Source organism: Herpailurus yagouaroundi, unplaced genomic scaffold (assembly GCF_014898765.1).
Source record: "Herpailurus yagouaroundi ecotype Mexico unplaced genomic scaffold, PumYag 140, whole genome shotgun sequence".
In the NCBI taxonomy this organism is placed as follows: domain Eukaryota; kingdom Metazoa; phylum Chordata; class Mammalia; order Carnivora; family Felidae; genus Herpailurus; species Herpailurus yagouaroundi.
The window spans coordinates 76,289,258-76,314,912 of NW_024412395.1; the positions used below are offsets into that span (position 1 = coordinate 76,289,258).

General features: G+C 41.0%; 1 protein-coding gene across 12 annotated transcripts in view; it reads right to left on the bottom strand.

The window, feature by feature from the left end:
- ANKRD44 (ankyrin repeat domain 44) overlaps window positions 1-25,655 on the bottom strand; it is a 330,752-nt gene that overhangs the window by 164,903 nt on the left and 140,194 nt on the right. For all 12 annotated transcript variants that reach the window (XM_040475746.1, XM_040475744.1, XM_040475747.1 and 9 more), the window contains exon 3: window positions 3,277-3,355. In XM_040475746.1, coding sequence (XP_040331680.1) covers window positions 3,277-3,355 — 79 coding nt within the window. The remainder of the gene's footprint in view (window positions 1-3,276; window positions 3,356-25,655) is intronic.

Genomic DNA, 25,655 nt, shown 5'->3' on the forward strand with positions numbered 1-25,655 from the left:
TGAGATCAGCTTGCTATTGATTTTGCTTTTAAGCAAACAGACCAAATGTTATCACAGCCCAGGAGCACTGTCCTTCAAAGCAATAACCTTGGAAGAGTGTATGATAATTCAGTGTATGTGACAATTGCTTAAAACATTTTTCAGACTCCCTTTGGACCTGCCTTTAGAACCAGTTTACACACCCACCAGAAAATGGCTCATTACTTTGTAATCACACCACACTGAGGGTGCCTGGTTTAATCACCCCTCTCTCACCAGAACAAACAAACAAACAAACACCAATCAAATCCAACCTCAAAGGATGAATAATGAATATTTGTTATGCATAAAAGAATCAAAAGAATGACCTGCCCCTGGCACTGGTGGCAATTTGCATTGACCGTGGTAATCACATTTTGACAAATCACAGGAAATGATTTTACAAGAATACACTTGTTTGGTGGCCTATGTCTAATAAATATATCATTTTTAGTTAGCAGTTGCACCTCACAAACACTCCCACGTTAGCAGGTGGGTACCTCCAGTTTTCTTCCCAGTTTCTCTACAGGGTATTGTGACAGTGCTCGGTTTCCTGTGTGCTCTGCTTCCTCTAGCTCAACCCCAATCTCTTAACTCTTAGCCACGGATCCACTGATTGGTTCACGCTGATCTCATTCATGCATCTCCAGCAAATGATTTAGCATGCTCTTCACCTTCTCTTTGCCTTAAATCCTGACTCGGCTAGTTCCCAAACAGAAGCCAGAGGCCAGACTGGGGATGGGGTGGGGAGAATAGAGCCAGAATCTGAACTGGCAGTTATAAGAAGAGGAAAGTTTCAAGGCCTGAATTCCTCCCTTTCTACTCAGAGGCATTCAGGGTTCCATCCGCCTGGCTAATAGGAGATAATGTCAGTGGGAATTTAGTGGGCTTGGGTTACACTATGCTCTGTAAGTTAATACAACAATGGAGTACACAGCTGTAATGGGCTATTCCGGCAAGGCCAAATCATTTGTCCAACATGGGAATCATTAGCACCTCATCCATTATTAAACTGGAAAGCAGTTTGGTTGGATTCCCTAAAGGGTCAGCTGCCAGATGCAAGCTCAGAAATGAAATCATCGTGCTCTTACAAGGATATTTCTTTAGGAATTTAATATACAAATTGAATAAAGGACCTTTCAAGGAAATTAAAGCCATGTGAATTCCAAGAGTTTGTCTAAGCTTCCACAGTTGAGTAAAATTTCGAAAGAACTTTCCCAATGCTCTCCTGTACCCTACGTCTTCCTAATTGGATATGAGGAGGAGGAAAAATTCCATTGCATGTGCCATCCAAAATTATACCAGAGACTAAACAGGTGTGCAGATCAGGATCTATGGAAAAATTTCTCCAGGCTCTAGTAGATGAGCCCCATGTAAGTGAGGTTGATGGACTCCATCCCACGTGAAGGTGATACGAAACCAAGTTTCTCAAACAGTCACCAGCCCACAGATGCCTGAGGAACACAGGGGGTCAACTTCATGCTGCAGAATTAAAATCTTCCTTCGGATGTGGAAAAACAAACAAACAAAAAACCAAAGTTGGGGGTCTAAGACAAAGTTTTGAATTTGCACCTTCATGAACTAAACATTCCTCTGAGACGCTGAGATGTCTCTTAATACAACACTTGGTTGGTTGGGACCCCTTAGCTGTCGTGCCACAAAATTCTTATTTTACACCCCCACTGGTTTTGCCTACAATTTTCCATGGCCCAAGTTTCTACAGCTATAGGGCAACCAGCCAGGTATGTACTGGCTCTCAGCCATAGTCTGTGTCACACCAAACAATACATGTTTGTTTGGAACACAGCCCTGGAACATCTTTAAAACTGTCAGAAGGAAGGCCTGTTCTTTCTTTCTTTATTTTTTTTTTTTCAGTAAATACAACCTTTAATCCAGGTTAAAAATCAGTCTATCAAATGGAAAGTGAAAAAAAGGAGGAAACAATGTACATTAAACATAAAATAAGAAATGACTTGCAAAAATAAATCTCAATATATTAGCAGTTAGGCCTGTTCTTTAAAGCACAAGGAATGTCACACAGAATCTAACCTAAGCTCCGTGCAATTGTCAGGAGCACAGAGCACACACACGTCATAAGGCACTCAATACTTGCTTCCTGGGAAAATCCACCTCAAGAACACGAACACAACAAAAGTAAGGGCAATGTGAACCTTCCTGGTGTATCACAGCACAATTCTTGTTAGTTTCTTCTACGGTGTTCCCCACGTCTGTTTGAATACATGCATTAGCTCCTACCTTTGCATAGCGTACTTTGGATTTCTACAGTTCCCCTTTACTATTGCAAACAAAGGCAAAATCTTAATATAGGCCTTTTGCGTAGTCTGCGGGCAGAGGTATTTCTTCCAGATTTTAATCTTCCCAAACAAAAAGGAGGAGGGGAAAAAGCCAGCCGATCTGCAATCCACACCGAGACACGTGCATGTGCTCAGATTCATTCTAGGGATTTGTCTAGCAAATACTCAAGGGAGAAAGCACATATTGGTTTTGGAAACCAGTTTGGTGAGATGTACCAAGCATACAGGTTTCCAAAAATGAAAGCATTGGTATTTCTAGATCCAATGAGATCTTTAAAATTCATAAAATATAAAATATAAAGAGAATAATAGCCCCCAAACCACGTTTGCCATGTTTGCTTCCAATTTTTTTTAAACAAAATATTTTACAGAGTTGTAGTCTCTTCTTTACCCTTCCCTGAAAATATCTCTCACTCAACCAGCCTCTTCAGAGGTAACCACCATCTGGAAATTGGTATATTTCCTTTCCTTCCATTTTTTATTACATAGTCACAGTCATGTATCCATAAACAAAACATAGTATTATTTTGCCACACAATTTAAATGTATGTAAATACACAGATACATTTGTGTTTTTCATGCAGGCTTTAAGGAGTCAGTTTTGTTTGTTCATTTTTTTAATGACAAAAAAATGAAAAGATATACAAATCTACTGAATTCATCTATAATACTGGGCCTGATTAGTCAAATCAGACTTTCAAAGTAATAAAATGTTTCAATGGCTACGCCATTTTTCATATAAGAATAACTTCTTGCATTGTTGTTTTTTTGTTTTGTTTTGTTTTCTTTTTTTGTTTTTGTCTACTGATAAAATCACTGATCAAATAAACTTCCATGAGCACAATAAAGAAATTTCGTTTGGGTTCATTGTCATAGTCAATCTAGTGAGTTGGTCATTTAAATTTTTATCTGCAATTGACTTTTAAGTAGATCTGGTATTTACCTGACAGAATCAGGAGTTCAATGATCTCTGCATCTCCCAGAAACGCAGCCACATGAAGCGGGGTTCGCTTCTCAGAATCCTGAAACAGCGGCAAAGATAAACAAGTCAGTGGAGGCCGGAGGTGCCTTTTGTAGACACAGTCAGACATGTCACTTACTCTGAGGTTAATGTTTGTGGGGAGAATGAAGGCCAAAACCTACTCAGGTGAGCTCTGGTTCCACATTTCTCTCAGCGTCTCCCACAGTCACACGTACAAAAGATCCCGTTCTGGGTCTGTGTGTTGCATTTGTGTCCCTGCTCCTTTTATTGGAGCCCAGCTCAGGTCAGGGATGGACTATCGTGCAATGGATGATGACATTCAATTTATTTTCAGACCTTCGTTATGGCAAAAGAGAAAAAACTCAAACCCTTCTACCTACTGTAATAGCAGTGTTCAAAGCATACAATGATTTCTTTCAAAGCGAACATAGAATTGTTCTCAAGGACATTAAATATAAGTACAGTCACTTTCTCCTTTCCATCTCTATTAACTGTTGCCTGGTTCGCTGCCCATTCATGTAACACATAATGAGTGCCTACTGTGTGCCAGGAACCAGATTTTGGGTTCAGTCCCTGTCCTTGTGAAATTTACATTCAAATGGGGAGGCTGCCAATAGTCCTGGAAACCAGTTACAAGACAACACTTCAGATGGTGATAAAGGCTGTAACAAAACTAAAACAGGGTAATGGGATCCCGTGACTGGCGTGATGGGAACAAGATTCCTCAGAATGATGGAATAAGGCCTTTCTGAAAATATTGACATTGAAGCCGAGAGCTGAGGTAAATACCATTATCTCTGTTTTACAGATGAGAAAACTGTGGCTCAAATAAATTAAGAAATTTCCTCCAGACCCCACGGGTATATAGCAGAGCGAAGGCTGGACTTTTGCCTGTCAGACTCCATTCTAAGTCCATGGCAAAGCATTTAACATATCGTGTTGTTAAGATGATAAAATGCAGCGGAAAAAAATATTGCTTCTCCATCTGTAAACTGGAGGATGTGATGAGAGAATTCAAGACAATGTAAGTAAATAGAGCCCTAGGCAGGCACGAAGCTTGGCCTGTGCATGCCATGAGTTCCAGGCAAAGCTGTCTTCGTCATGAGCATAGATGGTTGTGTGATATCTCCCCTCCAAGACCAAGAATTCCACAAGGTAAAGAACTTGCTCCCTTTATCCCCACAGTAGCGGCCAACTAGACGCTCAGTGTAAATTGGCCAAATTGAACCAGTCTACGTGCGTTGCGTCTTCTACAAACTTCCATTGATTGCTCCACGACAGTAATCAAAGTTTGTATGCTGTGTATTGGAGGTTTCCCCTAAAACCAGCATGCATTTTAGTTTCAAGATTTGTGAAGTTGCTGTTGGTTTTAATCATCGTTCCTATTATCACTTGATGATACAACCTACCCAACCACCCTTGGATTTGCCCAAGGACACGATTCTGTTTTCTGACAATTCAGACCCTCTGCTCCTTCTCAGTCTCTTTCAGACCACTGCTTTTAGGCATTTTGTGACTCACTAATATCTAAAACAGATGGCAGGCAGGGGACATGACAAGAACTGATGTTCAAACCAGTCTATATGTTAGGAGGTTTGGGAAATAGGTTTTATAAAGGGTTGGACTAACTCTTAAGTGGGTAAAAAGAGGGGTCTGAATTAGCTGGGAATTTATGTTTCCTATGTATGTTGCAGGCAATTATTACTGATAAGTGGAAATAGGACAGTCATGTAACTATTCCATATAAAGTAAGGGTATGCTGTAGAAAATTCAGAAAGCTATATAACCATGGTTAACCCTCTTAGTTATACCATCCTTTCCATGAAAATAGAGATTCAGTATTTGAAACCTGAAAAATATCTCAAATGTATTAATTTGTGCAAAGAGCTACACTAAGAACTGAGACTAGACTTTCACAAATGCTTTCCATTTCTTTTTCTTCTACTGTTATCTCTACAAGCATTTTCCATCTTAGCCTCACCTCTTTGAATCCCTGCTGTGACTATAAAACATTTTTCTTGAGTCTTGTGACAAAAGTTACATAATTATATGTTCTTCTGTGAACTGAACGGGTTCCAGGGTTTGGCTCAACAAATTAAACCTTACCTAAGCGATTTAAACAAGGACTAACCCGGTCTAAAGTATGACTTCATTTGACCTGAAGCAAAGTCAATGCTCTGTGTGAGAGCTTGGCCTCAAATAAAAAATCAAGAAAACCCCAATATCTAAAACTGTTTGGCCTGTCATTATAAGACTGGCTTTGCTGATTCTGTGGCCCCTTTTATGACATGGCTTGTTCAAACTGAAGTTTTTAGAATATAAAATAGATGTGTTACATGAGATCATATTGTAAAAATGCTGGGTTGCAAATACCAGTGTTCCTGTTGAAATGTATTTAAAGGTTTCCTGTAGCTTCCAGAACAACTATACCGATTGATACTCTCCTTCAGTGACATGCCACAGACAGGTAACTGCAGAGAAGACCTGTATTCCGGCAGCAGGTCTTTGGTTCTCTAAAGCATCAGAACTAGATAAACAATTTCATGTGCTATTAAGATCTTAACTAAAATAACAAATCATGTCCACTATTGACCAAGGGTCACCAACACCAGCTCTCTGGCAGGAACCTGAATGATATACAGGGTCCTGAGCTGAGAGGTAAATAAGAGAGCCACAGTACTCACCAAACTCAATCAGGTAAAATCAGCTCAGAGGCTGCAGTTCATCCTCTGCCTAAGTATAAGGCTGCTCTACTTTGCCACAAGCTAGACAATTGGACAAGAAGATGTGATGGTAGGAGAAGGAAGGAAAAGGGTCTGGGGAAAACAGGAGACTAGCAATAATACTAGAAAAACATGTTCTAGGCCAATGATACTCCTAGAGTATCTAAAAACAAAACCTAATTACAGAGTGCTTTAATTTTTTTTTTTTTTCAAAATGCCTTTTAATCTATTCTACTACTTGGATCTCATAACATCCCTATCGGGGAGACATGCCTTTCAGAATCATGTTGTTAAGCCTTATTATCGTCATTTGAAAGCTATGATGTTTTAGATTGAAAAGCTAGGGACTCTGAGCATTCTGTATGACTTGCCCAACACTCGGGGATAGGAGATGAGGTGAAGAATTAGAACTGACCCTCACAGAGAGAGAAACCCTTGTAGTGGTCTTGAAGAAAGATTCTTGAAATAAGTTGATGTTGAAAAAAGGCCAAACATGCTCACAGGTAAATGGAAGAGCAATGCGTTGGCCTAGGCTCTTGGTGGGGGAATAAAAGTATCTCCTCTGAGCATTCCCACAATTTACCCTGATGTGGTTTGGAGTTTTGAATTCACAATACTTGCGTATTCCAGGAAATTTCAAGCTGAAAAACAGGCATAAAATTGGTTCTAGGTTTAGGACATCCTTAGGGTGACAAGAAGAAACAAGACCTCTCTGGAGGGATGTGTCCTCAATAAAAGCAACAACAGACACCCACAGCTGAGCCACCCCCGAAGATGAGCTCACAAGCCTAAGCCACAAGACCCATGTGGAAGCAATTAAATATAACCAAGAATCAGCAGGCACAACCACCAGAGAGAACTTGAGATAACAGAAGAATCAGATAAACATATGAGTAGTGTTTAAAATAATTTAAGATGTAAAAGGCAAGGCCCAAGAAGAAAAAAAAAAACCATTATTTTTTTTTTAATGAACAAAATTTGGGGGAGAAGTGTGCAGGAAGAGTTTCAGGAAGTAGTATAAACACATGATGCTGCCAATCATCTAAAGCTCTGGACTAAGACAGATGAAAACAAGAAGGGTAAACAAGAAGGAAAGGAGAAGAAAAAATAAGGACAGTGACTTTGGGGTATGTTTTACAATCATTTTTCAGCCATATTTTCTAGACATAGACCTTTAGTTGAGAAGTTATTATACCCCAGATATTGTGGTGGATGTTAAGAATGCAAATGAAAAACATCCAGGCCTTGCCCTAAAGAAACTTACAACCCAGTTACCAGTTTCCGTATCTAGGACATTAGAATAAAAATAAGAAGCAAGTGGCAATTAGTGACACTTGTGATGTTCAATGATTTGTGAAAATTACCGTAAGTGATGAGACTAATGTCTTAGTGAATACTGCCCTGAAACCCACCCCATTCTGAACTGCCCTGGGCAGCAAATCTAAACTGACAAGAGAAAAATCACTTCTGAATTGGGAAATAAGCACATTTTGCCCAGGGCTCTCTAGAAACCGTACTGGCTCCAGTTTACCTAGGAACTTCAGAAACCCAGGGAGAGACTTTCACTTTAGCCACAGAGCCCAGCCTATATCTTACAGGGCTGACTTAGGGATCTTTTCTGGATCAAAGTTAGAATCGAGGACCAGGTCAGGACCAGAGAGGAACGTTCAGATATAGTGGCTGAGCTAAGTGTTCTGCTTCATTTGCATTCACTGACACCTGGTCCTCAAGTGGATGTTCCACAATGACCAAGAGTTGATGGATGGTCATTATGGTCTTTCCAACACTAATCATACAAAAGGAGAAAATAATGCAAAAGCAACCACAGTAAATTCAACACACATTGGAAATGACTCATCGGTGACTTATCCACACTGACAGCACAGAGCCCGATGTGAGCTCAAACTCACGAACAGTGAGCTTGCAACCTGAGCCAAAGTTGGACACTTAACTGACTGAGCCACCCAGGTGCCCCACATCGTGTATTTTTTAAAAGATTGTTCAAGTATCACAAAAAAAAAAACCTTTTCCCATTAACCAGTAGCTCCGATTCCAAATAGCCTTTTGAAAACAGATTCGTAGCCATGAAAAGACGGTTTCTCCAGAAGGAAGGAAGGTAAACCCTTCCTTTCTATGAATAGCCAGAGACACACACAGCCAGCTCGCGTCTGAGCTAAATTTGCAGTATGTCATAGAGAGATCAGGCAGAGGAAGTTTCTGTCGTCTGTTTACCAAAGAGGCAGATGAAAGAAAATAGGGAACTTGAAGTATATACACATAAAGTGAGTTTGACATGGGCAGAGAAGCCATTGTGGCAGCCAAAAATACGGTGTAGGCAGGCAGACTGAGGGGGTACCCCAAGCCTCTGCTCTGAAGATTAAGAATTGCTTATTATATGCTTTAGAAATTCTCAGCTAGAAGTGCATGATCTAATCTTCATTATAAGTATCTATCATACACTAAAACAAATATCCCTCCCTACATATAAATATCTTACGTACCAAGACAGGCGGATGGAGCAGTATTAAGAAAAGAAGCCCTGCAAAGCCTTGCTGTCATGAAACACAGCAGTTAAGTTTCAATTGTCAATCCAAACTCCCATGAAGAGCAAAGAAGCAAGGAAATAACGGACAACTTAGGCCCAATAAGTTTAATATGATATTGAACAGAGATCGCTAGAAGGAAGGAGATGTCTAAAAAAAAACTCTGAACACAAAACAGTTACCTTGGAGATACTTCAAATCATGTGAAGAAAACAGCTCAAGACATGTTATGTTATAGGTTGACATCAAACAAGACGCAAAATGGGAAAGATGGGTCTTAAGGTGAGGAATTAAAAGAAATTTGTAAAGAATTAAAGCAGAGAAACAAACGTCATGTTTCTTTTTAAAATTTTCATGTTTACTTTCAAGTTTTAACATCTCACAAATACGAGAGGTACAGAAAATAACAGATTTGTATGTTGCCACCAGCAAAATCAAACATGTTGACATTTTTCTCTATCTGCCTCAGAACTCTGTTTCAAAAAATAGCTTTAGGGGTAAAGTGCCAGGAGTATTGTGACTTGCAATGGTTTTGAAAATAACTTGAAGTACAATTTATACTCTCTAGCCATAAATTTGCTCCTTTCTCCAACATCCTTGCCAATATTTGATGCTACTGACCATATTACTTTTTGCCAATATGATGTGCCTGACACGATATTTCATTGTTGCTTTGATTTACATTTCACTACGTACAAGTGAAATTAAGATTTTTTCATATGTTGTTTTCTTTTTAAGTTTTGGCTTCTTCAACTGCATATTGCCTGTACATATCCTTTACTCACTTCTAAGTTCAGTTGTCAGTCTTCTTCTTATGATATGTAGAGTTTTTATGTAGTTCAACTTTCAATGGAAACTCAAGTTATGCCTTCAGCTAGACACAGCAGAGATGAATTGATGTCTACCCCAAGTTATCATAGGAGAAAAATTCAGATTGATAGTCAGTATTCATCTATCCTATGGAGCTGGATTTTCCTCAGCTGGAATTTTCTACATCTCAAATGTGACAGCAAATCTCTGCCCCTACATACCTCCAGCATCAAACAACTTTATTCAGTCATCATTCTGTTGGTATTTTAACCCATCCATTTGAATTTAAATGAGTGTATGAGAAACACCAGTATATTTTGTGACATCTAAACATGTTCAAATGACAAGTCCAAACCTCAAAATGATACCCAATTCTTTTTTTTTTTTTAATTTTTTTTTCAACGTTTATTTATTTTTGGGACAGAGAGAGACAGAGCATGAACGGGGGAGGGGCAGAGAGAGAGGGAGACACAGAATCGGAAACAGGCTCCAGGCTCTGAGCCATCAGCCCAGAGCCCGACGCGGGGCTCGAACTCACGGACCGCGAGATCGTGACCTGGCTGAAGTCGGACGCTTAACTGACTGCGCCACCCAGGCGCCCCGATACCCAATTCTTAAAATGAAACAAGAATCATTCAAAAATCACTTGAAACGAAGGTAAAATAAGGGAAATAAGAATGCCAAAAGTGTTCTGATTGTATCTGCCTTAGGTAATTAAATATTGGATATTTTTACATTACGCTAATTTTTTAAACTAAGATGCGTACTAAATAAAAATTGTATCAGAGATTATATATTTCCTAATTTGATCCTTGAAACACTGTGGTAAGGTACATATTGTCATTCCTTCCCATTTTGCAGTAGAAAAGCATGAGATTTTGAGATGATGAGTAATGTGGCCAGAGTCACACAGCCAGTCATGGCAGAACCAGGACTCCGAACCAGATCCGATTCCATTGTTCATGCTCTTGCTGACTCTCTGAATAGTTATTAACAAGCCTGGGTAAACAAAATGCAAGTTATTTTTCATTACAATTAACACTCTTGACCTAGTACTCTAGACCTGAGGACAAAATTCTCATAAGTAAAAAGTGCAAGCAGGCAAGTAGAATAGAGTTGGAGAATTAACATTACCTGACTTTTAATGCTTATCATAAAGCTACAGTACTCAAGACAATTGGGTACTGGTGCAAAGACGCATATATGCACAACTTACTGGATTTTCAAAAAAGGGAAAATGGCAATTCACTGGTGAAAGGATAGCATTGTCAACAAACAGCATTGACACAATTAGATATTCATATGCAAATAAAATGAACTTTGATCTGTACCTTGCACCCTAGACAAAAATTAAATCAAGATCACAGAACTAAATGTAAAATGTAAAACTATAAAATATCTGAAGGAAACACAAGAGAAATCCCTTGCGACCTTGGGTTGGACACAAATTTCTTAGATGTAACTCCAAAGCATAACCCAGAAAAGAACAAACTGATAAACTGTATTCCATCAACATTAGTAACGTCTGCTCTTTGAAATACACCATTAGGTGAATGCAAAGATGAGCCACAGACTAGAAGAAAATATTTTTAAAGCATATCTATTGAATAGAAGATTTCTATCTAGACTATACAAAAACTCAAAATTCACTAACATGAAAGCAAACAATCCATTTAAAAACTAGAGAAAATATCTGAACAGATATTTCACCAAGGAAAGTATACAGATAGCAAATAAGCATATAAAATGAAGCTCAATATCATTAACCATTAGGGAAATGTAAATCAAAATTATATACTCATTAAATTAGCTAACATTAAAAGGACTGGTGATATCAGGTGTTGAGGATGCGGAGAAACCGGAACATGCAGACATGCTGGTAGGAACATAAAATGGTACAACCACTTGAGAAAACAGTTTGACAATTTTTTAAAAAGTCAAACACACATGTGCTTTACGATCCAGAATCCTAGGAATTTGCCCTAGAGAAATGAAAGTATATGTCCATACAAGGATTTGCACATAAACGTTCACAAGTTTTATGTGTAATAGCCAAAAACTGGAAACAATCCAAAATCTCCATCAGCAGATGAATGGTGTTATTTCCACACAATGGAACACTATTCAGTAATTAAAAGGAATGAACTATTGCTGTGTGTCACAACATGGACGAATCAAAATAATTACGTTGAGTGAAAGAAGCTAGCATAAAAAAAGAGTACACACTGTATGAATTCATTTACATAAAATTCTAGGAAATGCAAACTAATGTACAACAATGGAAAGCAGATCAGTGGTTCCCTGAGGTGGCTGGAGCAGAGATTGGAAGGGGCGGGGGTTAAGGATTACCAAGGGGCACAAGGAAGCTTTTGGGAATGATAGATAGGTTCATTATCTCAATTGTGGTAATGGTTTCATGGATATAAATATGTCAAAACTTTGCAAATTGTACACTTTAGGCATGTATGGTATATCATATGCCAATTATATCTCAATTAAGCTGTTGTGAAAATACACAAGCGGGCAAATAAAACTTTCTGTCGCTTGTGTAACATAAAGAAGGGGATATTTATGAGTTAAAAAAATACACCTAGGCAATAATATAAATTCAGTTAATAGGAGAAAAGAAATAGAATCTGATCAACCAATAATGTATTAATTTTAGAGGCAACTCATGTTATGTCCCACTCATGTAGAGACATAAAAGTGAAGCCCTTGCAAAAGAATAGGGTGTTGGATTTACGTCTACATGCTTTAAACAGAGGCACAAGAAAGAGTTCTCTTCAAAATCCCTTGGAACACTTACATTTCCTAAAAGAAACCTGTGACTAGTGTGTATTGAGTAAGGATGTAGAAAATAAATCCAGAAAATCAAGTACGAGTGGGAAGATGGATGGTCTATGCCTAACCTGTGGGTACATTGCAGCATGTCAGCGGATTACCAAGGGACTTATGGGATCTTACCACAGTACCCCGAGATTCCCAAATGCCAGAAGCCCTTTTACATCGATTTCTGCCTAGGAAAGTTGATGGAGTGCCAACTATTTGTTCTGTTGCTCTGATATCATTTGGCCAGCAAAATTTCTTGACAGTGCAAACAGGATATAGAAAAGGATTCTACTCCTCAACTGCTACAGAACGGAAAACTGGCCAAGATGCTTGTGCTTTGTTGCCAGTGAAACAGTAATATACATCCAGCCACTGCAAAGACATCATCAGGAGTGTCTGATGAAAACCAAAGCATGTCTTCAAAGCACTACCTCCCCTCGCATCCTACAAACTAATAAAGTTCACAGCTGTTCTGTGCAGTATCTCAAGCATATTAAGGAGCAGTACCTTTTAATGCATTTGTTAAATAGTTTTTATGAAGAAACCCTAATTGTTGTACAAGTGGGAATGTTTTACTACTAAGGGTATTTAAGGAAACTCAGAGATTGGAATTGCTCTTGGTTCCAATGAACTAACCAATGAGGTGAGGAGTCTAGTTTCAGTTGGGGCCCCACCCCCGGCTCACTGTCTCTTTTAATTACTTCATTAACCAGCTTACTCAAGAAAACATTGGTGCCTAATAGGAAAGGCACATAACTAAGAAAATAAATTAATTGGAAAATTATCTTCTATTGATGAAAGAGTAAAAAGAAAGCAGTTGCTAGCTTTTCACACCTATCAGGGGCTAGCAAGCGTGAAAATTTGACATCAGGTAAATGGCCACACAGTGTCAGAATCAAAATCTCAGAAGAGGAAACCTAAATTTATAAAATATTAGAACTGGAAAGCATTAGAGACATCCAGAGAGTTTAATTGATTGGCCCAAGGTCACATGGCTATTAATGGCAGTGGTAGAATCCTTCACTAATGCAAATGACAAAATATTTACTAGGGTCTTCTATGTGCCAGACAGCATGCTCAGTTCTAGAATGCAGCTGCGTTCAAGATACAAGTCCCTCCCCTCACAGGAACCTCAAAGGATCTTGCTCTCTTGACTATGGTGATGGGCTCTTTACTACAGTAGACTAATATTAGATTAATCACACCAGTCAGCAAAGAGCAAACACACATAACACAGTGTAGAAAATGCCAAAGAGAGAAAGAAAGAGTGTGGTATAAAAGGAGACAATGCTCAAAGGCGTCCAGTCTGGATACAACAATAACTTAGTTCTTGGGTCTGTTTTTGTCTCTCACGTGTGCATTTGGTTGGGGGGAGGGGAATTAAAACTAAATCTTAGAAAAACTGTTTCTGCAGTCATAGAAAATCCTCCTAACTGAAAAGATTTAGTAGCTCTTCACAAGTTTTTTTTCCAGCCTCCAGGTGGATATTTTAGAAACAGTTTGTATGTAATACTAATAATAAAAACCACCAATGCAGTTGTGGACATATCAGATCGGCTCAATGTACTAAGATGGTTACAGTGATTACCTCTGGGTGAACAATTTTATGAGTGTTCTTTACTTTCTTCTTTCTTTGCCTGTCTTTCAAGACTTTGTACATAATGCAGTTTAGAAACAAGAAAACACAATTCCTTTTGTAAATAAGAAAAGACTTTCCTATAAAAAAATAACAAGAGTCAGTTTTAACTAACTGCATATAAATGTAATGCACTGGACATTATTTATTGTCCAAAGCCTTAATCATCTTGTAGTAGGTTATAATATGCAAATGTGTTTCTGTGCAAATGACAAAACATTATGTTTATGACTAAACATGGGAGGATTCTAATGCTCCATAGCCTTGCCAGAGCACTGTCCTACACAGTGCATCATCTAATTCTTGAGAAAACTCAAGGGAACTAATCAAGTGGTATTGTTGTCCCCATTTTGCAAGACAGGAATCAAGGCTGATTGGGAGAGTTAAATGACTTGTCCAGAGTCCTCCGTGTTCTCTCTCAATACCATATAAAGCCTTACTAATCAGTAACATTCCTTTCCAAAGAAAAACCTGTTTCCACCCTTTTCACGGCCTTTGGAGGCCTTTGGTCCTAATGGGACCTTTTCTGTCAAGTGTCCTTCAGGATAGGGACACACACACACACACACACACACACACACACACCTTCATTAGAGGCATCTTCTTGTGGCTAAAAGAGCATATACTCTGGAGTAAGAGTGACATAACTTTGAACCCCTCCTCTGCCACTTACGAGCTGTGTGACCTTGAGCAAATATATCAACCTCTGAGACTCATTTTCCTTTTCTGTAAAATGAAAATGGACTATCTCTCCAACAGGTACAAAGTGGATGTTAGATAAATATTAGCCACCCTATTATCATTATTACTACAGACATCTTTGCAGCTTATCCTGATTTTTTTCAGTTCCTCTTGGGCTTAGAGAAAACAAGAAGGAGATTCAGAGCAACAATTTTACTGGAGAAACAATTTTACTGTCAAGTAATGATATTTGTTGGGGCACGTAGGTGGCTCAGTGAGTAGAGCATGTGACTCTTGATCTTGGGGTTGTAAGCTGGGCCCCTCATTGGGTGTAGAGATTACTTAAAAAATAAAATCTTAAAAAGAAGTAAAGACATGATATTTGTTTACCAGTAGAAGGGCTGAGGCTACCTACTCAAAGCTGGCCAATAGCAGTGTTTTGCCTGTCTCCTTTCCTGCCTGAAGCAGTCACCCCCCAAAAGTTTGGCCATTGTATCCTGTCCAACCTCAACCAAAGGTAACCAAAGCCTTTCCCAGACTCTAGAGTTGGGCCTTGCATGATTCATCCTTTATCTCATGTAATTCACAGTGGAGTCTTTTCCTCTCACAGAATGACCTAAAAGACCCACACCTCAGCAGTTCTAAATCCTTGTTCAGAAAATATCCCTACTGTCCTGAAGGCCTCTTTTGTCACTTATTCTTGGTAGCTCAGCAGAGTCAGATCTGGTTGCAACCTGGACAGATGGGGGCTGCCCTAAGGGTTTGGATGCTGTGCTTTCTTTCCTTCTCCAAAGCTGAAAACCTTTGAACCAGGCATCCCCAAGCTAGAACACCCTTGCCAAACCTTTCTAACACTTAATAAGACGGTTTTGACACTCACGACACCTATGCTATCAATGATAGTTCCCCTCATTAACTTATTAGAAATCCACCACAGAATTGTTAAAGTTCCTCAGGAAGATAACCTGGGGGTCACCTTCCAAATCAACAAGGAAGGAAATATTCATTTATGCCCTTACCAAATTCAAACAATCGGGTAGAAAGCTAACCACACTGCAAAGATTCCATATAGAAGAGTCAGCTTAGAGAAGGTAGATTGCAAAATGGCAGGCTTAGCAAGCCCCTCAATTACAGACTGATAGTAGCGGTCCCAGAACCTGAAGAAGGTTACATAACATGCTTCTTGGAGACAAGGGATATGGGAGATGTACCTCTTCACCTCCAGGCAACCTCTAATAAACCTATAGCACTTGAGAACAACCATCAGAGAAAATGGTCACTGAGATGCACTTGGCCTCATAAACTTGGGCTGTAAGGGAAATTTTTTCCCCCATATCAACTTTAAATTACTGTATTTCCCAACTAACTAGACTTTTTCATGTGGGTTAAGACCCCCTTAAGATCCTCATTCAACAATCTGGCTTCTGGCAGCATAGGGAAAACAAGAATGGGTCTTCTTGGCCTACTTGTTACACACCATTTTATGTCTAAGAATCTGTATTTCCTGCTTCTATGAACCTGATGAGTTTCTTCCACCTTTTCCTCACCAAAGCAAAGACTACCATCTGGGGTAACCTGATGGAAAGCCAAGTTTCAGAGAGATGTAAATGTCAAAGTGTGATGCTCTGAGTGAGACCCTCAACAGAAAACAGTTCCCTCTTGAAAAGAAGCAGGAACATTTGACAAAAGGATGTTTTTAATTAATTTTTTTGAATTCAAGTATAATTAAGGACATTTTATTTTAAAGTCACAAAACAGGGGACACCTGAGTATCTCAGTCAGTTAAGCGTCCAACTCTTGATTTCAGCTCAGGTCATGATCTCACTATTGGTCATGGGATTGGGACCTGTGTCAGGCTCCACACTGGGCATGGGGCCTGTTTATGATTCTGTCTCTCTCTCCCTCTGCCCCTCCCCTGCTTGTGCACAGGTGCTCTCTCTCTCAAAAAAAAAAATGTAAATAAATAAATAAAGTCATAAAACAGGGAGCCACTGATTTAGGGTTTTGCAGTTACCTGGAAGAGTGTCACCTCACTCAAGTGTCAGCCCAAATGTCCATTCCTCTGAAACCTTCTCTGATCCTCTATCCCATTCCCCTTCCTCTACTCTACAGTTTCTATTATAGCACCATCACATCCAATTGTCTACTCTTCTTTTCTCCATGCCTCCCACTAACCAGGTTGAGGGCTCAGAGGGCAGAAATAGTCTTATTCATCTCTGTATCAACCCAGCACTACATCTGGCATACAGTAGGTGCTCAACATATGTGTCTTGAAGGAATAAAAAGGAGTAATGTCTTGATTTATCTTAGATTCTTTATCAAAACATACACCCCCCAATAAGAACAGGGTCTATATAAAGATGGCCTGAAGGTTTCTGTGGTGAGACAGAGGAGTGGTTGTCTACAAGGGGTTAGGGATGCCATAGAGTCTGGGTGGGTGGGTGTCATGGTTGTGTGTGGTTCTCATCCACCTCTAACCTTGACTGAAGATAGCAACCCCCTCAGTCCATTACAGGTAGGCTTGGCCTTGTTTCAAAGCTGTTTGTGATGAAAAGTACAGCCCCCAAGTAGTCAATGATATTTTAATAATGTTGTATGGTGACAGATGACAACTACACTTAACCGTGGTGAGCACTGTGTAATGTACAGAATTGTTGAACCACTATGTTGTGCACCTGAAGCTAATATAACATGTATGCCAATCTTACTTCAATAATAAAAACAAAATTTTTAAGCTGTTTGACCATCCTAGAACCTTCAGCCCTTCAGACTTCCTATCGATTCTATTGCTCTCAACTGGGACCTTGGTCTTGCACCTTACTTACCCAGTATGTAGGAAGGCTTGCTAAGAAGCTTGTAACAAGCAACTATGAGGCTCAGCTAACATCTCTTCTCAGTTGAGCTCACTCACCTGTGCTCTCTCTTAACGAGGGCTGCCTGCTGCAGGGATATGGTTTGTGAGACCTCGCCTACAAGAAGTATTAATGTCCGTGGCCAGGCCACAAATACCAGTTCCCAGAAACCTAGTGACTTGTGGAACTAGGGAAAAAACACTGAAATTTTTTTTTTTAATTGTGGCACATTTATTTCCTTGTCTCTGCTAGCCCAAACCTGTGTATGAAATGATCAGAGGCTCCTATTAAAATCAAACTGCTGGTATGGAATAGTTCCAGGCAGAGGAAATCTGGATGTTGGAACAGTCATGGAAAGTAGAAGGCGTGGGTTTGTAACTATTAACAGGCTGGTGCAGGCCCAGTGCTGAGGAAGGGTGCTGGGGATAAAAGGAGAGGGTTGATGAGATTACAGAGGAGTGGTTCCACCAACATGCTTTATAAAGGACAAGAAATAGGGGCACCTGGGTGGCTCAGTCGGTTAAGCAAGCGTCCGACTTCAGCTCAGGTCATGATCTCACAGTCTGTGAGTTCGGGCCCCGCATCGGGCTCTGTGCTGACAGCTCAGAGCCTGGAGCCTGTTTCAGATTCTGTGTCTCCCTCTCTTTCTGCCCCTCCCCCGCTCATACTCTGTCTCTGTCTCTCTCAAAAACAAATTAAAAAACATATAAAGGACAAGAAATAGAAGCAGGGTCACAGGTGGTGTCTTTTTTATTTTTAAAAAAGTTTTTTTTAATGTTTGTTTTTGAGAGAGACAGAGCCTGAGTTGGGGAGGGGCAGAGAGAGAGAGAGAGAGAGAGAGAGAGAGAGAGAGAGAAATCTGAAGCAGGCTCCAGGCTCTGAGCTGTCAGCACAGAGCCTGATGTGGGGCTTGAACTCACAAACTATGAGATCATGACCTGAGCCAAAGTCCAATGCTTAACCAACTGAACCACCTAGGTGCCCCACCTAACTCTTTAAAATTTTTAAGAATTTCCCAGAAGGATGAATTTCCCAGAGGCTGAGGTGCTCTGGGAGACCCACAAGCCAGACCAGCCATGTCATTTGGCTAGGACCAGAGTTACTGGAGAAATTTTATTCAGAGGGTGAGAAAGAACTTTATTTCCAACCTGCTTGAGTGAGGGCTTTGTACATTCCTCAGGTCCCCGGAGGTCTGGCCTCAGACACTACCAGCTGTGCCTGGGTAGCAGGACCCTCTCTCACAGCACAAGGTCAAGAGTGTGGGGAAGACGGGGCTGAAGTAGGAGGGAGGGAAGTGCAGCTGCGTGTTCCTGGAGTTCCCAGAAGGGGCTGACACAGGAAGCCTTTTTCCTCTGTTCTCCAGGGCCACACTGTGGGGTCAGGCAGGTCATGCACTGCCCCCAGCTGAAGAGCAGCTCTCAGAAGAGCCCTTTCCCACAGCACTGTCTATGGAAGAAGGGCGGGCTTTGCCTCCACACTGAGCATGTGCAATGTTGAAGCCCGTCCTCCTACACACACACACACACACACACACACACACACACACACACACGCACGCACACACACGCACGCACACACACGCACACACACGCACGCACACACACACAGTCTATTTTCTATGGGAGGAGAGGGTTATCCTGCAACGGGATTCTCACACCTCCCATGGCTCCCCTCCCTGCAGCTGCCCCCACCCCAATGTCTCTCATCCCCACCACTGCCAAAGGCCCCCTTGGAGCCACAGAGCACTGGCTTTCCTGGCCCCAGACCTCTGCTCAATAGACCTGCCTCTTCCTCATTTTCTCCACCCCTAAGATTTCTTACTTTTTCAGGTGGCCCAGCCCTCAACCTCCCCCAGGGCCTCCTAGCAATGCTTTCCAAGCAGTATCTCTCAGAAGTAGTAGTCCCTCTCTTTGTGGTCCCCAGGCTTTGTTTACACTTAGTTGATTCTGCCTTGGATTTTAGCAACCTCTGAGGATGGCAGTACAACCTAGTGGGTTCTGGAGGCAGAACGACCATGTTCAAGGACTGACCCTGCTTTGTAGACCTATATGACCTCAGGTAACTTACTGGACCCTCCTCTGAGCCTCCACTTCTTTGTCTGTAAAGTGGGAATAAGATTAGACCTGCGTCCTGGGGATTTGTGAGATGGAACAAAATGATGCTAATGAAGCCCTTGCCACAGTTCCTAGTATATAGTTAGCAATGCACAAATGTTGCCCAGTGTTATTTAATCAGTGTGTTCACTCTTTCCCCAGCATGCCTTTCTGGCTGGCTGATGGAAGGAGGGAGAGAAGGCAGGGTAGGGACGGAGGTGGGGAGGTTAAGGTGTCCAACCCATTCTCAACTGAATTCCAGAGTAATCAAGATGGCATTATCCAAAAGGAGGAGGGAAAATATGTCCAAGGGCCAGATAAACATCCTCTCTAGCAGGTCTCGTGGCTAGAGATGCGTAAGATTAGATGAACAAAATCAAAACATGCTCAGTATCGTGGGAGGGAACACCTGACAGAAGAGCTGACCAGACAAGCCTTTCATCTTCATCTTTGGTGAACAAATTCTAATTGCTGTCACAGTCATTTATAATTATTGTGGTGACAGAAAGGTGGAGTGAGCACCAACCATAGTGAGTGGTTCACGCGATATGTCTCATTTCCTGTGGGCAAGCCCCTGTGAGCAGCCAGGACTAGAGATTGTACGAAGAGTCTCTGAACACCAGAGAAGCTCAGAAAATGCAGTTCTGTGTCTAAAAGACAATGGACAAATTAGCCAAATGCTTGCGTTTTCCCAGGAGTAAGCCACCATTAAATACAATTTGTGGAAGCATTACTGATGAGAAAAGGTGCTGGCATCAGGAAACATCCACCCTAAAACTTACCCAATGAAGGAAATGCTTAGTAGTAACTATGAGCACTTATTTATATGTAATGGCATTTAAACTTGGACTTATTTTAGATAATGCACTTGATATGACATATTGACTATATAAATGATCTGACTCATTTTAGGAAATGAGAAGGATTTTCTAATAATTTTTACACTGGGCCAGGAGAGAGGGGTTTCAAACAAAGAGAAATGGCACTGTGCTAGCCCTTAAATTCATACTTTAGTAGAGGCAACAAAACATATGTTTGTAAGGTTTTTATTTTTTTTAATTTTTTAATTTTTTTAAAAAGACCTTTATTTATTTTTTTTTAATTTTTTTAAACGTTTTATTTATTTTTGAGACAGGGAGAGACAGAGCATGAACAGGGAAGGGTCAGAGAGAGGGAGACACAGAATCTGAAACAGGCTCCAGGCTCTGAGCTGTCAGCACAGAGCCCGACGCGGGGCTCGAATTCACGGACCGCGAGATCATGACCTGAGCCGAAGTCGGCCGCTTAACCGACTGAGCCACCCAGGCGCCACTGTAAGGTTTTATCTATACCTATTTTAATCTATACCAGAGCTCAAAACCCAGACCCTAAATCTACCCGCATATCTTGTCTGGCCAGCATAGAGGTTTTTAAAATCTAAATTTGAATGTCTTTATTGGGGTACAAATGTTTCTAGTTCAGCACAGTTCTCCCCCCACCACCACTGCCTTCCTCACTGGCACCACCACTGCCCCCTTTTAAGGGGCAACCGGGTTCTATACCTTTCTTTCTAAGTATGCCCATGCCTTTGGCTTAAAGCAATACAATTTGGACCCAATGAACTGCAATCCAAAGACACGCTCTGAGGCAAATGCACAGTAATGCCATGTAATGCCATGTAATGGCACATGTAATGCCAAAGTAAGGCACATGTAATGCCATAAACTGTTAAGGGCAGTTTTTCAGAGCTAGGCACTGGGATAGGTTCTGGGGATACCCAAAGAATCCCTGTACCATAAGGGATTAAGATACTGAAATAACCAAGGCACCAAATGAAATTGAAGAATACTGAAAAGAGGATGTTATGTGATAAGAACATGCCTAGAGACGTGGGAGTTGCTGATTCCAGACAAAAATTAAGTTCTTTAGAAAGAAACATGCTTAGAATAGAGAAGAAGCACTAACGTTGATTGGGTTCTTAACATATGTCAGGCCCTGATCTAAGCATTTTTCATGGATGTAGCTCAGAGTGAGTAGGAACTACGGGTATCCCCATTTTACAGATGGAGAAACAGGCACAGAGAGGTTAATTACTTAGCCAAGGTCACATTGCAGCTGGTAGGCAGCAAATTCACAGTTGGAACACAGGCAGTCTGGCCACTAGAGCACTCACTCTTAGCCACCATTCTATGCTGCATCCCGAGAATAACCCACCGTTATGCTGCATCGGTTTCTTGCAAATATCCTTTAGGAATCCAAAGTTTCTTTCTAGTTTAAGGTTCATCAAGCCTCTTGTCTGATATTTTGGAGTTTTTTAATTATTATTTTGAGAGATACAGAGAGAGCATGAGTGGGGGAAGGGCAGAAAGAGGGAGACCTCCAGCAGGCTGTGTGCTGTCCGTGCAGAGCCTGATGTGGGGCTTGAACTCATGAAACTGTGAGATCATGACCTGAGCCAAAATCAAGAGTTGGATGCTCAACAGACCGAGCCACCCAGGAGGCCCTGATATTTCGTATTCTGAGAGAAATTACTCTGTCAAAGAAAAATAGTATAACATGTATAAATGATAAGCCTAGTTTTCAAGCTATCAGAAAATGATAAATTTGGCATTTTGGTTTATAAGTCAGTCTCTCGTAGCTTAGATAGTGTGAATCAATTCATCATATTCTAATCACTCTTGCACTGAGCTGAGAAAAATCAAGCTTCTCCAGGTGATTTGTATGCATAAAATTTCAAAACCATTAGCTATAAGGTGTAAATGCTCCATCAATGAAAAAAGCAACTTTTTAAGCAGAAACAAAGTTAGTTATTTACTTAACTAGTCATTTATAAATTTCATAAACTCATTACTATATTATCATATTTAATATTCTAAGATGCACACAAAAATATATATTAAAATAATTTCCAAGGAATAGAAGTAGGTACTCCACTGCCCGCAGTGAATCATCTTGCATGCTTCTTGGCATGTTTATACTTCCCTTTTTGGAATCTGATGCCTTAGATCAAGGATCTTATCTTATAGCTAGAGCATCAAACTTAGACTAGTGTTAAAAATCCTTGAAGGCTACTCAAAACCCAAATTAAGAATAATTTCTAAACTTGAAGCATTGTGCATTGCTACTTGAGGTGAAACCCACCAGAATGGATCTTAGAGGTCTTGGCAAATCTGTGTCTCTGTAATGTTTAAATAATTCCAACCTGTTCTTAGATGTCCTAGTTTATAAACATCCTTTTATTATCTGGTAAGTATAAAATATGCTTGGTTGTTTCACCTCTCAGGGCTGGGCAAGTGGAAGAGAATGGAAAAATACTTGTTTACCACATGACTGGCTCACAGCCAACGTAAGAATATCCTTGTCATCTGGTTTAATGCAAAACATCCAGTTCCTCCCTTTTACCAGACTCTTCTTCCCCGAGTCAGGTTATTCCCAAGACAGCACGCTGAGCATGTTGCAATCCCTTTCTTATCTAGCATTCTATTAGGCAGAACATGAATTCAGCTACCTGTCCTGTAGAATTTAGAGATTCAAGATCTTTGCAGTGATGACCTGCCCTTGGAGCCCAGAGCTGCCATGTCAGAAGTTCAAGTGCCCGGTAGGCGCCCTGCTGTGAGGAAGCCTGGGCCCCGCGGAGAGGCCATGTGTAGGTGTTCAGGCTGACAGCCAGCATCACCTGCCAGGCATGTAAGTGAAGACATCTCCAGATGACTCCAGCCCCCATCTGTCAAGTCCCCCCAGCTGACAAGTCTCTCCAACTGAGCCCAGACATCATGGAACACAGAAGAGCTATCCTGCTATGCCCTGTCTTAGTTCCTAACCCACAAAATCCATGAGCACAATAAAATGGCTGTTTTCGCCACTAAATCGTGGTGTGGTTTGTTACACAGCAACAGTAAAGGTCTCTGTGAGATTCTGAAGTGCTCTCTGAATTATTACAGAAAGACAACATTATGTTCAGTGTTAAATGGCCTTATTTGTTTTCTAATTCAGGGCAACCAGGCAGCCATTGATTTGTGATATATAGGGCAACTCTCTAATAAGAATGTTTATTAAACCCCAACATCATTTCTTTTGTGTACCAGCATAAAGCCAATTACTATATTTGCAGAATAACTGTGGCTATGGTCACTTCACTGTCCCCTGAAAAGTAACTCTTTTGTTCTGTCCCCTCTCTCAGAAACGAATTGGCACCCCCTCCTTCTCCTCCAGCTCTTCCTCTTTTCTTCTCTCCTCTGTTGCTCAAGCCAGGAGCCCAGGAATCGTTCTTGGCACCTCTCTCTTTTGTTGAGCCCCACATTTAATCCATCATCAAATCCTGTTATGATCCACTTCCATAATATGCCTGGAAGCAATCCAGGTCTCTCCACCTCCAGTAGATACAAGCAATCCATGTGAGTGGCGCCCCCTAGAGCTCATGGGTCCACAGCAACCCTGACCAGAGCTGCAGCCCCACTGCAGGTTTATCATTTCTACCCTGACTCTAGCCTCCCGGTCTTCCTGCTGTTCTCTCACAGTGTCTGCTCTTCTCCTCACACTCCTTCCTTCACACAACACAACTTTAAACCACCACTAGAGCCTTTTGCACTTAGAATGAAACCCACACTCCTTCACTGAGCTCTGATGACCCGGCCCTTCCTTGTCTCCTCTCCAACCTCCTTTTCTTCCATTTTCTCTCTTGCTGACTGGCTTCCAGCCACGCTGGCCTTCTTTCTGTTCCCAGAATTTGCCACTCTCCCTCAGCCCATCAGGGCCTTCACACATGTCTTTATCCCAACTAAAACATTAAGCTTGGGGCACCTGAGTGGCTCAGTTGGTCAAGTGTCCAACTTGGGCTCAGGTCATGATGTCGCAGTTGGAGCCCCACATCAGGCTCTGCGACGACAGGGCAGAGTCTGCTTAGGATTCTCTCTCTCTCTCTCTCTCTCTCTCTCTCTCTCTCTTACCCCCCCTCTCTCTCTCTGCCCCTGCCCCACTGGCATGTGTGCATGCTCTCTTTCTCTCAAAATAAATAAACTTAAAAAAAAAAACCCATTAACCTCATATTCTCAGGACCTCCAGTTTTTCATGGCCTATCTCAGCTTGAATGTCACTGCCACCTCCCAGAGATCTTTCCAGATCACCTTTTGTTCAGGATCATAGCACACTGTGGGCTTCCTTCACCAGGCCTTCCCAATTTGTATGGACCAACTGACTCATTTCTTGTGCCTATTTACTGCCTGCCTTTCCATGACACTGTAAGCTCCTGAAGGCAAAGACCAGGCCTGCATCCACCACCCACGTATGCAACCCCAGTGCCCAGCATAGTGCCTAGAATACAGCAGGCTCAATCTGTATACTCGAAGTGAGTACATTAACTTGCACACTGTAGAGAGGCACACCTGTGGTACCACCACTACCCCCTGGAACTTTTGTTTTCATTCCAGTTTGACCACAGACTAGTAGTAGTTCTCAAAGTGTGGTCCCAACCAGCAATCAGCATCACCTGGGAACTTATGAGAAATGTAGATTCTCAGCCCACCCTGGACCTCTCAAATCAGAAACTCTGGGGGTCAGTCCCAGCAACCTATATTTTAACAAACCTCCTGGGATTCTGATGCATACTCACGTTCAAGAACCACTGCCCTAGACGATTCCAGAGACTCTCATTCTACAACAAAGTAAAGCATGTTCTACTGGCTCTGAGGGTCAGTTCTAGGTGATAGGTTAAAATTAAGAGAAAAAACAAAAGAAGTCAGAATTTGAAGCCAAATGACTTTGGAAAACACTGTGTTCAAGAAAGTTAAACACATTTCCTCAAGGCAGAAATTCTCATAGCCTTTAATATGGCAATATGCACTGTAAATCAATAACACAAGGAATTTTGCAGGAGTACTTCCCAATTTTATTTAGCCACAAAACCTCTTTCTTCCCCTTCTAAACACATGTCAGATTTGTTTGAGACTCTGAGAAACACACTCTGGAAAATGGTATCCAATGTATTCTTCCCCCCTGCCCAAATCTTTCCACCATCATTCCAATTCACCGTGCCTACAACAATATTAATAATGTCTGAGTCATTGGCAACAACTGTTTTCAGCTTTGTGCAGCTTTATCTCTTTTGCTCTCACTCAGGTTTGAAAATAAATGCTTAATATTAAGTACATATTCATACACATATGTTTAATGTCAATAAGAAGAAATCCGATCTTTGT